A 13520-nucleotide genomic window follows, 5' to 3' on the forward strand; every position below is an offset into this window, starting at 1 on the left:
AAAAAAAAAAAAGAAAAAGTAAGAGACACCCACTCAAAGCCAACAAACAATACCCATTAGCCAGTCAACGGACCCATGACTGTCCTATATGAAAAAGGTAAATGCTGGTGTTCCCAGTGTTCCCACCAGCATCCCACCACCCCTAAGTGAAAAAACTGAAAATAAAATTATTAAATAAAAAAATAAAATCACTTAGGAGGTGGTGGGATGGGGGTGGGATGTTGGTGGGAACACCAGCATTTCCCTTTGAAAAATCAATGTTTTTTTTGGGGTGAGAAGTCAAAGGGCAGGTAAAGCTATAGTCATAAAAGGACATTAGATCAATTTCTAACCAGAAAATAATAATATTCTCAAAGAGTCTCAAGAACAACCCAAAAAAATAAATAAATAAATAAATCAACATCATATTGCCGTAAAAGAAATATTATAAACGGGACTAGATATTTGCTTTCACTTAATCACAGATTCACAAGCTTACACCAAAATAATAAAGCACCTAGATGGCTTAGCAACTTAGTAAATTTTATGTTATCTTGCCTATGTGGGAGCCTAATAAGTAACAGCCATAGGGTAACTAACATGAAAAATAGTTAACTCTATTTACAGTCCGGCCAAAATAATATAATACAATAAAATTATCGAAGAAGAGGAGGTCAAGAAAAAAGAAAAAGATTAAAACTAGAAGAGAAAGATAGTAGCGATTTAGGGAACAACGTTAACTACATCTACGCCATCACTCAAAAATGATTAGTCAATTTGAAGTTTCTCTAGAACCCCTTATAAAGTTGAATTTCACCTAATAATTAAGTAATGTGAGATTTAACACTAATGACTATTTTTATAAACCACTCATTCTATATGAGCTAATTTGGTTCTCTCTAGCTATCACTCGCCATGCATTTATAATGTGGCTTGTAGTTAAGAACATGCCAAATATTCGAGATAGCTAGGCTACTAAATTGGGGTTTTAAGGGTGATGTAATGTGTGTATTTTGCAGAAGTTATACTGAGAGTAAAGACCATTTATTTTTTTCAATGTGGATTCGATTGAAGACTTTGGAGGAATGTATTGTAAGACAGACAGCTTGGGATAAAGTGGCGGAATTCAAATTTGGAATCAATTCTATGGTGACTTCTACGAGGTTAGACGTTTTTTAGGGTGAAAAAAATAGATAGATGAGTTAAATAAGGACAAGTATCTTATTAGCATTTACTGGTTTAGCAATATTTCAACCATGAAATGTCAATTTTAATACATAGTTTTTCAACGGCCATGATATTGATATATCATATATCATTGGACTAACTAACACGTGCCACAAGTACATTGATTCCAGTTGGAGGGCACAAGAGCTCTGCAATTAAATTTACTTTACTATCTAGTTATAAGCGTTGACGTGCATGCAAAGCGCTCGTGGCCTAATGGATAAGGCGCCTGACTTCTAATCAGGCGATTGTGGGTTCGAGTCCCACCGGGCGTGCTTGCCTTTTAGATTGGGAATTTGAGTAATGCTATTTTGTACATCAAATGGCCCAATGCTCTCTTTTAGATTTAAGCTTTTGGGGTCCGCTTTCATATCTCTCTGTTCAAACTATAGTGAAGTTTTCTTTATCAGAAAATTCATAATTATTTTGAACCAGAAATCTATTTAAAAGAACGTAAAATGTAAAAATAATGATTTCGACCAATTTACTTACATTTTGGAATAGGATCCCCTCTCCATGAAATGAGCTTCTTCATGAACAAAATTAACTTTATTAGAGTTCCACGCATTTACAAACGAACCTTATAATAAGACTGATTTTAACTTGTAATAAATAGATGAACATAAATAAATTTTTACCGAACTTAACTCAAGTTGTTCATAAACTGCTTCATTCCCTTACCGTCCTAATTGTTATCATACATGGTAAAAGATAATATGCACTATTAATAAGTCCCAACCCCCAACAAGGTAGGAATCGGATCTCTTAATTTTAAGTGAAACAAAGAGGATCCATTTTATCGTTCAATTTTTGTTTTATTACATCTAACCGTGTACATAATCTGGCATTATTTAAACAAATCATTTTGATTTCACTTGACCAAAAAGCATATGTTTTAAGTTGACAAATTGACAATCTCCATCCATTCATAATGGCTTGATTAATAATATTTCCTCATTAACGAGAGCATTATTGAATTGGTTGGTGGTAAAAAGATCCATGTTTTTCATTTTTTTTCCAACCGTTTTCACTTTTCTTGTTTTGTTCCTTTGAAGCAGGTTCTAGCCGTGTCCCCGTTTCTGCTTAGGCTCCTAGACCTTACTCTCCCGACATAGAAATTTTTTCTTAAAACAAATGTTGTCCACTATTTTAAATTTTTAAGGCTACAGCCTACAGTTATGGATCTTATAAGGATGGCTATTACCATGACTGCAACTATTGTTGTCTTTCTGGATGGAAGTAGAAGGAAAAGTAAATCAACTTTGAAAGTTGAAAGTCCTTTTTGTCTATATTTCCTTTTTCAGTGGTTGCAAGGAGCCAAAATAGCCAATGGCCCAAGTAACTATTGCAAGTGTCATGACAAAGACTCGGAAGCCCAATTTCAGTTTGCTACTGTTTATAGAGTTGGAAATGATTTTGGTAATCAATTTTTGCAAATAAAGAAAACTGTTCTATGGCTCACCAATCTTTGACCCGAAGCATTCCTAGCTGATATTACCTAATATGTGAGTAGTCAATGTGATTCCCACACGACTAGCCATCCAAACGATGACCAAACAAATTTGTTGCCTTCCGCTCCATGTTATGATGAACCGCTGATTAACAGTGAAAAAGCAAATTGAACTAAAATGTTGGGCACATACGTAGACAAAGTGCTTCCACAAGTAATATGACTTCAATAAGCACACCAAACATTGCTATAATTGCTACTACTGAGATTAATTTTGCTATAATTGCTACTACTGAGATTAATTTTGCTATAATTGCTACTACTGAGATTAATTTTGCTATAATTGCTACTATTGACGCATCTACAAATATCCTTCAACACTCTAAATCACGCTAATTGTGAAGAACCCAAAGGCATATAAAATATGCGATTGCAGGAAATTAATAAAATAATAATTTAAAGGAACATGGGACAGAGAGGGTCAAACAAAAAATAATACAACACACCTGGGGGGTAACAAAATAGTGGAATGACAAGTATACCCCTAGAGAAGGTGCAAAACAGTAAGTAGCTTTCCTTGTATAATAGCCACCCCCCCAATATGCCGTAGCCAAGCTCTACTGACAAATTACAGTAATATGAGAGAGTTCTGTGACCTAATCTAAGGCCTTCTCCAGAGATATCCGACACACATTCCTGAGCTACTTCAGCTATTTGACTACCGACACTGGAAAGAAAAAAAAAAAAGTATAGAGCGTATATGCGAATCAACCATTGACATATATTATGAAAGAATTGCTAAACAACAGCAACCTAAGCAAGAATCCCTTCCCTTTGGCCTTAGTTGGCAGCCGGTTTTGCAATGGCCTGCTTAACAGCCTCAGCGTATGTCCTATGTTGATAGGTCAGTGTTGATTCAAGCAAGTCCCAAAGCGAAGTCTTGGGGTCCCAACCTGGTATTCATAATCCATTAAATTCCCTCACAATGCTCCTAAATCTAAAGGCTTTAGAATTATATATATATATATATATATATATATATATATATATATATATATATATATAAAGAAGAAGATAAGAATCAATACCAAGCTGCCTGTTGATTATGGTCATGTCAGGAATTCTCTTATCACTATCATCATATCCCACACCGTAAAATTCTTTGGAGCTCACATCAACAGTAGGTACTTCCAGAGGAGGTTCCCCACTTACCTTCGAATAAACCTGCACGGTGCAAGAACATTAATTCTCATATCCTAAAAATTCCATTAAAAGCAACTAATGCTTTTTTATTAAACCAAAAAAATACACCCAACACAACCCTTCACCTCAGTCATCATTTCACCAAGCTGCCTGACTGTAACTTCATTGTTAGGGTTGCCCACATTAAAAATGTGGCCATTAGCTCTTGCAGGATTTTCCTGAAAGAAAAAGGATTATTACCACAAAGCCACATCTTTTGTATGCCAAACATTAATTTAAAATGAAAGGGAGTATATCGGAACTCACAATCATCAACAAAACAGCTTCAATTGCATCCTTTATATAAACAAAAGTTCTCTGGGATTCACCCCCATCCACAAGCTTGAGTGGCTCACGTCGCAGGAGATTCTGTAACATGAAGAAGAAAGGACATGATTACAACAAAAATACAAAACAAAAGAGAAAAACAAAAAATCTAAAATCTCGAAATTCACTAAAGATATGACAAAAATTGATCATACATTACTAAAGCATGCTAGAACCCTTGGAACACCCTCAGATGGACCGTCAATGCCGGGTATGAAATCCATTCTGGGTCCAATCCAGTTAAAGGGTCTCACAATTGTGAACTCGAGACCATTCTCTGCACCCTCAGCTGTAATTAATAAGACATCAAGTCAGAATATACATTACAAGTACCGATCATAAGCAGCCCGGCCAATGGAAAAAGACAGCTAACCATAAATCAGCCTCTCAATCAATTGCTTTGCACATGCATAGGACCATCTCTGTTTCTCAATAGAACCAAAAATGCATGGGGAGGTATCTTCTTTAAGAACATAATATTCAGGATCCTACAACAGATAGCACATACAATGACTCAGTTCAATAAAAACAAGGTAAATGCAAAACAACATTCACTTAAAGCAATTCACTATATTCTCATTAATCTGATAGCTGCGATACTTTTTCTTTTTGGTGAAAAAAAAAGGGGTCTCTTTGTTCAAAACAAGTGCAGTATTTAAACTCTGAATCTTGCCCAACTAAAGGGTACCCATCAAGCAACATTGTCAAAAGAAAGTTATTAATCTCCCATAAGAAAATCAGCATGGCTCAATATGTAGAGCAAATGGTTTAGTCCTAATAAACTCCCAAAATAAAGACAATACCACCCAACCTTATATAAATACACACACACACACACACAAAGACAAAGTTACCAAGATTTTTTTATATTATCTTAAACCACCATGAAGTTCTTGAAGACCTCAAAATTCTCACAAATATATGCATATGCATATATGCCATAGCATTTACCAAAATGCATAATAGTTAGTTGTAAAACCATAAAGAAATTTTACCCTACACTCTCAATAAAGAAGAACTTTCCCCCACTAAACACGAACACTCAGATATTGCAAACAGAATTTCGCCCATATATGATCCTGAGGGCTGGCAGTTAGACATAACCACATAGAAAAAGCCCACCCGACAAACTTGTATGACTGTTTCACACTTCTTAAGCAGACAGTAACTCAATACTCCCACTTTAAGTATGCTCACTGAGCAGAATGCTAGAATCCAGTTGGCTATATGTGACAACTAAAATATCAAACAGATCCAACAGAACACGCAATCCGACAACCAACTCTCAATATCTTAACTTTTTTCTTTTTTGAACCTACTACATTGGCATTGGCAGACTCACATCGATGAAACCAAAAAACACATCTGCAAAACTATATACAACTCACACATCATCCGCAAAATTCTATACAACCCACACATGAGCTGCCGCTTGCTAGGACAAGGAGGGATAATCAATCTTTGGACAAGAAAAAGCATTCAGATTCGTCAACTAAAGAAGATGCCCAGCGAAAGAGATCTGTTGAAAATCTATGGTTTCTGTACAATTGCATTTCTCATTCTCTCATACAAATCATTCTTCTGCACAAATTGCAACCCTAAACGAGAAAACCTCTATGCAGTCCAATGCTGCCAGTCTAATGGCTAGCATTAATCATTGTTGTTCACAATGTTTTTTTTTTATAAGAATTGTTGTTCACAATGTTATTAGTGGTCGATTTAAAACACAGATCTTTTCAGACCTTGATGCACATTTGGAATTGATACATCTAAATAGTGAATCTATCCACGGATTAACAGTACGCAAGAACGCTAAACGACAATCTATCTGAATTACGCAAACGACAAATTTATGACACAAAAATGACCAAGAAAATCACAGATCTGAGTTATACCAAAGAAATTCCAACAAGTAATTACAACCTAACAGCAATTTGAAAAAAGAATGAGAAAGAAAGGAAGAAAGCGAAGGCCTACCTGACGAAGAGGGCTGTCCTTAGGAAGAAAGCTCCCAATCGTTTTCCCATACACCTCGCAAGTAGAGAAGTGAATGAGACGCTTGCTATTCTCGGAGCAGTACTTAACCTAATCAAATCACACACATCACCTTCAGTCAAATAACAAGCAAATCTTTGGGAAAGGGAATACAGTTCCAATGAAGAACCAATTTCAAAAATAACAAAGATCGCACGCGTTCCTAAGTCCCAATCAATGCGTACCACGGGGAGCGCATCGATGAAATTGCTATAAATAGTGTCGAGCGGGCGCGTGTTGTAGTCCGCCGGAGTACAAATCGCCGCCAGATTTATCGTCTACAAACATGCAAACAAAAACAAATTTCAAGTTAAAACGAAAGAAATGAAAAGTCAAATCGCACAGAGAAAGCAAGAGAAAGAGAAAGCGACCAGATCCGCCATCTTGATCAGTCCTTCGAGTCGGGAATCGTGCTTGATGTTGAGGCGGTGGAACTGGATGCGATCGGACCAGGGGTGCGACCCCGCGGGTTCCAGGAGGTGTTTGATCTTGTCATTGTAGACGTCCAAGGCCAGCACCTTGTGCGGCGTCTCCGCTATCAGCTTTTCGCACAGGTGCGACCCTATGAACCCCCCGGCACCGATCATGCATATCGTCATCGCCTTTATCGGCTTCCCGTCCAGATCTACCCTCGCCGCCGCCATTCCTACTCTCTCTCTCTCTCTCGCTAACCCTTCGCTTTTTCCTCTTGAACGTGTCGGTGCTGGCGTCTTGCGTGCGCCGGGGGTGTAATGCAGGGGCGTGAGATTTTGTGTTGGGAGGGAATGTGTGGAAGAGTAGGGTGTGAGAATTGATTTAAAGGCGAGGAGAAGGAGGAAAAGCGAGGGAGGAGATGTTTCGGGCCACTAGGGCCACTTCTATTGTTACTACTCTCGCGCGTGGGTTAATTTTCTATACTCGCTTGTTTATTTGGGCACGTGTCAAGTGCAAATTTTTATTTTTGCATGAGGCAGTGAGATTGGATCTGGGGGACTTTACTACCGTACATCTCGTTTCACAGAGGCAAGTCCAGTGTGCTTATCATAACTCGTATATTTACCCAAATCAATCATGATTCATTTTTCATTTTGACTTTGTCTACTGATTCTGTGTCACTTTTTATCCAGACTATAGTTAATATTTAATTACGCTTTTTAAAATATCCAATAATCGGTTACAATATTCTAAATATGGTAGGGTTGAGCTGTTTATCTTTTTATATTGTGAGCACCATGTGATGACACATGAAAATGAGACAACTATACCATATCCACGAATTTTGAACAAATTATGATTAACAATATTAAAGAATATAACTAACGAAATAAATAAACAATTCAATAAAATTTAATTATTATTTAAAACATATAAATCTATCTTCCCCGTTTAATAACCCCCCTCCCTTCCCCCTTCCCCTTATTTTTACCTTTATCAAAAAACATCAACTCAAAACATTCTTAGCATTTTTTACTTTTTATATCACATTAATATTTTTTTTTATTATTTAAATAAAAAAATTCACTACAATACAAAATTTTTCTACTTTATATCACATCAATCACTTTTTACTCTCACTCAAAAAAAAGATTCTACCATAAGAGAAGGGGAGGGGAGGGGAGGAGAATTACTAAACGGCTTACAATATATTTTGTCACCCCTAATGATAATTTATTCAGTTGCCATCGACAAATCTTCGTATTTTGAAATCGTTGCTTGATTTTTTCATTGTTGATAGTCTTGAATATATCATTATCAATGTACATAACCAAACAATATTTCATCCACTAATTTTCCATTCGGTTACGTAAACGATTTTTAACAAAATTAATTGTTGAACGTAATAGCTATTGTAGCAAGCAGAATCAACGATAGTGTCATAAATGAATAAACTATGGATACAAATATCTTCTTTTTCTTCTTCTTTTTTTTTTTTTTTTTTTTTTTTTTTTTTTTTTTTTTTTATCTCTACCATCATCTCAGCAAGTTGTCAGATCTCTTTGAATATTGTGAATTCTTCACTATAATGCATATGAATGTCAATAATATATATTACAAGTTGGCTATCCGAGATAATAAGTTAAACTGATGAAAAATCATTCGGATAAAATTGAGTAAGACGAAATATATACTATTAAGAGACCTGATACACATACATCTTATGTACATCTATTTTTTAAATTAACTATTTAATCTGTAATGGTTGATTTAAAAAATAGATGTAAAAATATAATTTCTCTATTAGTAAACAATTAATTTCTCTATAAGAGAAATTTGGCTGACGCTTCTAGAGAGAGAGAGAGCTTAGTGAGAAATGATTTCGCTAGATGGAGAGGTGTGGGCTAGGGTGGCTTTTGTTCCCTCTGGCTTATGTCCAATGGTGACTGTTTTCTTTTCCAGCCATTAGGGTGGTGGAGCTTTTGGTCCTCCCAAAACTAAATCTGGTGGAGATTGTTGGTTTTTTTCTTTGTTTTGTTGTTGTGTGTTGGTGCAAATAGGAGATTTTCTGGTTCAGGTCCGTGGAAAACGGTGGGTGTTGGTGGTTTGTAGCGGAGATGTTGTCAAAGCTAGATCTACAAGACTCGGCTAGAATTTCTTCGATAAGGACTTTCCTGTTGCGGTCGCCAACCTTCTTCGGTCACGGTGGTCACTCGACGTGTCTGTGTGGTTCGCTCATGTTCGGTGCGTGCTGGGGGTTTTCTCTCCCTAGTACTCTTGCGCGTGTGGGTCACTCTTTGCTTCTTCGATATCGAATGGTGACAATCTGGACTCCTTAAGGTCGTTCGACGTGAGGGGGTTCCCGGAGAAGGCGAATGCTATACACGCGTTGGTTCCGGCGGCGGTTTTTCCGGTGCTTGTTTCTAGGGGTTTTCTGTTTGTATTTAGTTGTATATTCTTGTCTTTGGTCATAATCTATCGTTTGGTAGCTGTTTCAAGTCAGGTTTTTTCTTGGCTTAGTGGGTAGAGTTTCTTTATTTCTAATCACTACGACGGCCTTTGAGCAGTGTTATTCACCTTTGGGCAATGTTATTTCGCCTTCGGGCTTTATTATCTGCCTTATGTGCTTTGTATTTATTTTAGCCTTTTGATCAAGTGTAACTCATTTGGGATTCTTTTCAGTAATGAAGAAGATACTGTTTCAAAAAAAAAAATAGAGAAATTTGGCTGACTAAAAGAATTACTGTGAGAATAATGACAACTTGACAATTGATGACCATGGTATAAAAGTTGAACTTGTTTTGAGTTTAATAGCAAATCACAACTCAATCACCATGTTTTAAATATATATTGTAGTTTTTTTTTTTTTGGGCGCTGTTAATAAAAACAACATATATTGTGTGGTGATTTGGTCTCACAACCAACGGCATGACACACTATTTAAATCAACTGGCAAGTCAGTGACAACAGTGAGACGATGGACAAACAGAGGCTTTGGCAAGTCACATACATTATTTAAACGAGCATTTTGCTCACTTGTCAACAAATTTTTAAACGGTGCGTTTTGGTAAAATAAATCAAAAGAAGGGTATGTTTGGTAAACGATTTGTAGTGAAATTTATATTTGAATAGGTATAAGAAATAATTTAAAAAAATTGAAGTGGTTTGCCAAATGGTGCCTTTTGTCCTTTTCATCTCCATCTCTTCCTTCTTCGTCTTTAACCTAAACGCCTGAAAAATGTGAAAGAAAAAATAGACATGTGATTCAAATTTGCCGGTAATGTCGTTTTTAACCCCTTATAAGTGACTGAGAGTAAACAACCAGGACATTCGAAAAAATTATACGGGGAGCATCTTCCATTAGTTTTTTTTTAACTTTATATTAATGCTTTGTTTCTTTTGGCGTAAAATATTTTTTATAAAATGTTTTCAATATTTTTATGGTGTTTGATGAAGGCGAAAATAATAAACCTGAAAATAATTTTCGTTTGACAAAAAATGCTTAATAAATTTCTAATTTTTTTAAAAACGTTAATCATTTTTCCTAGACGGTAGACGGTAGACGCAGTCAACCGCTCAAGCAATTGACCATCGTCGGAATCCGACAACCGTCACCAAATTCCGACAGCTAGATTTTGGCACCGGTTAGAATCCAGTCGATACCAGAATCTAGAATTTTCTACCGAAATCCAATGACGTCTGGCCAGATTCTAGCCAACTAGCCGAGATCCGACTGTTTTGGCCAAATTTCGGCACTAGAATTCGGCCAACTCAGATCCTAGCGAAATTATGCAGATTTCGGCCTTTATTGCTGAAATTCGGCAATAGTAGCCGAAATTCTGCCGGTCAGTGACAGAATCTTGTTATAGTTGATTTTTTTGTTGTTGGTATTTTTTTTACGAGCTAAATGTTAAAAAATATTTAAAAAAAAAAATCAATTTTTTTAAAAAAATTATTTAATTAAAAATATTTTACGATAAAAATCAGTTTATATCGAAACAAACAAAGTATACAATTTTTTTTTTTTTTGAAAAAAAAAAAAAAAAAAAAGTGTGTGTACTTGAAAAAACGTAAAAAACAACAAATATATCCGAAAAAGCTTTCCGTAAATAGCAGCCAGTACTGTTGCTTTCGTCATCAGGGTTCACACACACGTAGGAAAGTCCCGACGTCCTTCAGATGGCAACCGAGCCACGTGAGTCACTTTGGGCCAATGAGCTGTCGCTTCGTGCTCACGTGGGTCATAGCTTGTCACGCTTTGCTGGCTACGATTTCGTCACGCGCTCTTCCACAGTCCAATCCGGACGGAATCTCATACCGCTTATCCGCACCACAACCATCCTTGTCGGCCTTTCTATTTTCGGTACCCCGATCCATGTTTGTTTTTTTTTTTCCTTTCACATCTTGGATAAAGAGGCTGGTGGACCGCACTTACCTTGTGCATTATTCATTCACGTGATGAAATTGACTATTTGAGTGTCACGACCTCAAAAGTTAAATTTATAAAAAGCCATTTGAACAGATTGCCTTGAGAATATGTGAGCAAATTAAATAAAATCGTGTTAAACGTTGTAATTCAAAAATTTAATATTATGAGTTTAGAAATAGGAAACTTTAATTATTGGGATTTAAGTTTTTAAAGTTTAAAATTAGATTAATGTTAAAAACTACATTTTATCCCCTAATGTTAACGTGACGGTTTTAGCAATCTTAGATTGATCATTTTAAATAGAAAGAAAATTCTAAAAGTTGGTTTATGGTTGAGACTATTACAATAACATAAAAGGAGGGCATTCCTCCTTTCACACCGTATCGTTTGACAAGGACAAAGCATATTTAGTTAAAGAAAGGGTAGCAGTGTTAGCACTTCTACCCATAAGGACAATAACAGTGTGAAATAATTGTAAAATAAATTCGTGGTATATAGTATTTCTTTTAAAATTATATGGTATGTTAATGGTCACCGAGTTACAATCATATTTCCATAGTTTATGTTTAATTCTAATTAAATGTTTAATGTGTTTTGTAAAAAATTTAAATCCATACATAGACATAATTAAATATATTATTTTGTTGGTCAATATAATGATATAAATCGAGTTCAAACACAAATACTATATATAAACAAGAAAAATAAAACTAAATATGGGATGACTTAAAAAAATTGAATTGAATTTTCTATTTTTTACAACTTACGAATAACTAAGGAGATTTTTAGCATAATTTAGTTATATATTTTAGAGTTAAATATCTTTGACCCTCATGTGATTTAAAAAATTTTATTTTTTTCACATAGGTTTCAATTTGTATCGTAGATAATATTTTACTTATGGCTAAAAATGAAGATGATACTTCCGTCGTCCAAATTCCATTCATAAATTGACGAAAATCTACGTAAATCCTTAAAAAAAAAAAAAAAAAAAAAAAAAAAACATGCGACCCTATGCCTCGTTAAAAATTAAAAAAAAAATGGAAAAACTAAAAGTATTAAAACATTTTTTTTAAAAAAAAAAAAAAAAAAAAAAAACTTTTTGAACAAAAAGAATGGTGGCTAAACCACCTCAATGGCTAGTTTAGAGGTGGTTGAATCACCCACATGGATATGGCCACAAACTATAAGGCCAAAAGGAAAGGAAAAATAGAGGAAAAATAAAAAAATCAAAGGTTGGCCTTAGGTGGTGGTCGGTCACCCCTATTTTTTTTTAAAAAAAAAACGTCTTTTTTTTTGTTTCTTTTTTAAAAAAGTAGTTTTATATTTTTTAAAAGCATTTTTTAATGAGGCATATGGACACGTGTCTGTTTTTAAGGGCATAGATGTAAATTTTCGTCAATATATGGATGAAAAAAAAAAAAAAAGAAGAAAAAAAAAAAAAAAAGAGAAGGAAAAAGTCTATATACTCCCTTAAACTACCACCCAATTGATCATGTCCCTCCAAATTTTCAATTGGGACAATGTTTTCTCAAAACTATAAAAAAAGTTGTCAATGTCCTCCGAAGGTCAACAAAAAGACAAAAATGACCTTACAATTTTTTAAATAAAACAAAAATACTTCTATAAATAATAAAAAAATAATTAAAAAAGATGAAAAAAAATTTAATTTGTTTTTTTAAAACGGAAGTTTTAATTTTTTTCAAAAAAACGAAAATATTAAATTTTTATCTTAAAAAGGAAAATTAATTATTTTAAAAAAAATTAATTTAGAAAAAGTTAAAAACTTTTAAAATTTTCTTTTTAATTTTAAAATTGTCCACCTTTTTTTAATTTTTCTTTTAGTTTTAGTAAAAAAATTGTTAAACCATATTGAGAAAAAGGTATTTAACCTCATTTTTGAAATGAAAAGATCAAGGATATTTAGAAAGGATAAGAACGTTGGGAGGCTTTTTATTGTTCTCGTGCTTCTTTTCTTGCCCACTAGCTTTGTTGTCGCAGGGATAAGCATTTGCTACGGTGACATGTGAAGTGACCACGCCCAATTACTACGAAGGTAGCACCGACAAGCTACCACCACGCGATTCTCTAGCGCGTTTGGAAAGTATGCTCCCTAAAATTCTTCCAGCACAGAACTTAATTATTATGCTTAATAGGGTAATAGCTGTAAAGTGCGAGTTTAATATTTACGCGGAGTTTCGGTTGGTTGGCGATTGGTTGGACCAAGCAAAGCGTCAAACATATTACGAAGGAGGATAACTTCAGTAAAAGTTATGGCACAAACTAAGGTTTTTATGTCCTTTAATAAATAAAAAATGGACACGTCAGCTTATTACACCATAGGAAATTAAGATAAAAACACATGATTTTTTCTAATTTTCCTCGTCAAAATTGGAAAATTGAATAGTAGTTTTTGAG

The 13520-nt window shown here is 34.8% G+C and overlaps 1 protein-coding gene and 1 non-coding gene across 2 annotated transcripts; one reads left to right on the top strand and one right to left on the bottom strand.

Annotated features, from left to right (window-relative positions):
• Nucleotides 1-1408: 1408 nt before the first annotated feature.
• On the top strand, nt 1409-1481 carry TRNAR-UCU (transfer RNA arginine (anticodon UCU)). The gene has a single exon. It is a non-coding gene; the product is annotated as a tRNA-Arg (tRNA).
• A 1591-nt stretch (nt 1482-3072) lies between these two features.
• On the bottom strand, nt 3073-7040 carry LOC133877489 (UDP-D-apiose/UDP-D-xylose synthase 2). Its single transcript, XM_062315809.1, has 9 exons — nt 6631-7040; nt 6445-6537; nt 6203-6310; nt 4599-4713; nt 4381-4514; nt 4166-4267; nt 3985-4077; nt 3745-3880; nt 3073-3609 (listed from the first exon to the last, which is right to left on the bottom strand). Exons 1-9 carry the CDS (start codon nt 6901-6903, stop codon nt 3497-3499), a joined length of 1167 nt encoding a protein of 388 aa, XP_062171793.1. The 5' UTR covers nt 6904-7040; the 3' UTR covers nt 3073-3496.
• Between the last annotated feature and the right edge of the window lie 6480 nt (nt 7041-13520).

Source organism: Alnus glutinosa, chromosome 9, assembly GCF_958979055.1.
Source record: "Alnus glutinosa chromosome 9, dhAlnGlut1.1, whole genome shotgun sequence".
Taxonomy (NCBI): domain Eukaryota; kingdom Viridiplantae; phylum Streptophyta; class Magnoliopsida; order Fagales; family Betulaceae; genus Alnus; species Alnus glutinosa.

Coding starts and splice junctions, on each gene's coding strand:
- LOC133877489 (XM_062315809.1), bottom strand. CDS start 6,903: ATGGCGGCGGCGAGGGTAGATCTGGACGGGAAGCCGATAAAGGCGATG. Junction 4,714..6,202: donor AGGACAGCCCTCTTCGTCAG/GTAGGCCTTCGC, acceptor TATCTGTTGTAG/GATCCTGAATATTATGTTCT. Junction 4,515..4,598: donor GATTGAGAGGCTGATTTATG/GTTAGCTGTCTT, acceptor TATTAATTACAG/CTGAGGGTGCAGAGAATGGT.